General features: G+C 53.1%; 1 protein-coding gene across 1 annotated transcript; it reads left to right on the top strand.

Annotated features, from left to right (window-relative positions):
• Nucleotides 1-322: 322 nt before the first annotated feature.
• Nucleotides 323-1,630, top strand: LOC309388863 (ABHD16B-like; the record flags this gene model as incomplete). Its single annotated transcript, XM_081946563.1, has 1 exon — nt 323-1,630. The coding sequence occupies one exon, from the start codon at nt 323-325 to the stop codon at nt 1,628-1,630; it is 1,308 nt and encodes a 435-aa protein (XP_081802689.1).
• Between the last annotated feature and the right edge of the window lie 789 nt (nt 1,631-2,419).

Below are 2,419 nucleotides of genomic sequence, written 5' to 3'. Positions count from 1 at the left end.
CAAGTCCTCAGAGGAGAAATTGCTCACAAAGGGAGGTTGCCCTGGATAATTATTACCTCTCCCTGACCTGGAGGCCTCTCAAAGGACATGTCCTCTGCCCATTGCATGGTGCCATCCTCCTTTTCCATAACACCACCTGGGTGACCTCAAGATGTTCTAACACAGTTCAGGAGTCACATCTACTTTGGGGCCAAATCCTGAAGAAGTGGCTCACTCCCGGTCTTATGTCCAAACCAGATTGGTGGCCGTTCCTCCTCCTCTCCTGCCAACTTCCTTTCATTTATCTCGCACTTTTCAGGTGACCTCACTCGAGGGCTCCATCATGTGTTTCAAAATGGAGACGTGCCTGAAGATCAAGGACAGCTATTCCTTCAAGAAATGGCCTGTTGAGTATTCCTGGGATGAGGACAGCGAAAGTAGCAGCAGCGAGAAGGACACCACCAGTCATAGGAGCTCCCTACCACATGTGGACACAGCTGCCCAGGATGGAGAGGCCAAGAAGGTCAAAATTAGCATCCTCCACCAAATGAAGCAGGCCTCCGGCACCTGGATCAGGTACACCTTGGCACACACCCTTGGTCGCTGGCTGCTTTACCCGGGTTCCGTCTGCCTCTTGAACAAAGTCCCGCTGAAGCTGCTGATGAATGGGAGGACACGCCTGATGAAGGAGTTTTGCGGGAAGCGGGCCAAGCTGGTGGCGTGCGACGGGAACACAATTGACACCATGTTTGTGGACCAGCGTGGGAAGAGCTCCAGGAAGCTGGGAACGCAGCTGGTGATCAGCTGTGAAGGGAACGGCAGCTTTTACGAAGTGGGGTGCTTCATCACCCCGTTGAAGGCGGGGTACTCCGTCCTGGGATGGAACCACCCTGGTTTCGCCAGAAGCTCGGGCAAGCCATACCCCAAGAATGACGTCAACGCCATGGAGGTGGTCGTTCGGTACGCCATGCACCGTCTGAAATTTAACCCAGAGAACATTGCCATCTATGGATACTCCTTGGGGAGCTACACTGCGACCTGGGCGGCCATGGCTTACCCAGAGTTGGGAGCCCTGGTCCTCGACGCTTCCTTCGATAGCTTGCTCCCTTTGGTCAGCAAGATGGTGACCAAGCGGGTGAGGAAGCTAGTCCTTCAGACGATCAAAGAGAACTTTAATCTCAACGTGGCGGATATGTTGCGCCACTATCAAGGGCCGGTGCTCCTCATCAGGAGGACCTTTGATGAAATCACCACCACCCAGTACCACCTGGAGAGCCACCTTCCCGTGATCCAGACCAACCGAGCCAACGACCTACTCCTGCAGATCTTAAGGTGCCGTTATCCTAACATCATCTCTGGGGTGGAGGAGGTAGTCCAGCAATGGCTCACTGCCGACTCCCCTCGCGTGGAACGCTTCATCTACCACAATTTCTACCGGGTGGATGACAACTGGTGCCTCGATCAACTGAAGACCTACCGATCCATCGTGGGGAGCCAGGATGAATTCCCCTGGAAAGTTGGGAGCGACTTAGCGACTGCAAGGAAGAAGCACCTGGCTTTGTTCCTGGCCAAGAAACATCTGAAGAACGTGGAGATCACGCACGGGAGAACGTTACCGCCGGAAGAATTTGAGCTGCCTTGGAAGCTCTAGCCAGGCTGGCAGATGGTGGGTTTGATAGCAGAGTAAGAGAGAGAAATAAAAGCTAGGATACATCATTGCCTGTGGTTGCCCTGAGAGGTTTGTCTAAGGAAGAAGAACTTATGACTCAAAAGGTGGATAGGAGGCCAACTTTCTGCTTCTCAAAAGAGCTGAGGAATGGAACTGGCTGGGTCCACCCACGTTATCCCTGGCAGGTAAAGATCTACTGACGTCATGTGCACCAAACCTGATTAACTATAAGCTTGGTTGGTTGGGATGATGGCGGTTTTTGCTTTAGGGTTCATTATCTCCTCAAGCCTGTGTCCTAAATCCGCTGTTGACCCATGAGTGTTGTGCCAACTCAGGGGTCGGCAACCTTAAACACTCAAAAGAGCCATAAAAGTCCTAACTGGAAGCCCCCCGTTCAATTCTGAAGCCAACCGGAAGTCTGGTTCCCCCACCATAGAGTCTTCTCCTAGCACAGCGTCCTTTTTCCTCTGCTGACTGGAAGTCCGGTTCCCCCACCATAGAGTCTCCTCCTAGCACGGCACCCTTTTTTCTCTGCTGACTGGAAGTCAGGTTCCCCCACCATAGAGTCTCCTCCTAGCACGGCACCCTTTGTTCTCTGCTGACTGGAAGTGTGGTTCCACCATAGAGTCTCCTCCCAGCACAACGTCCTTTTTTCTCTGCTGACTGGAAGTCCGGTTCCCCCACCATAGAGTCTCCTCCTAGCACAGCACCCTTTTTTCTCTGCTGACTGGAAGTCCGGTTCCCCCACCATAGAGTCTCCTCCTAGCATGG

This window comes from Natrix helvetica, assembly GCF_964273705.1.
Source record: "Natrix helvetica genome assembly, chromosome: 3".
In the NCBI taxonomy this organism is placed as follows: domain Eukaryota; kingdom Metazoa; phylum Chordata; class Lepidosauria; order Squamata; family Natricidae; genus Natrix; species Natrix helvetica.
The sequence above is the reverse complement of the archived record's forward strand: the minus strand, read 5'-3'. Positions and strand labels throughout refer to the sequence as shown.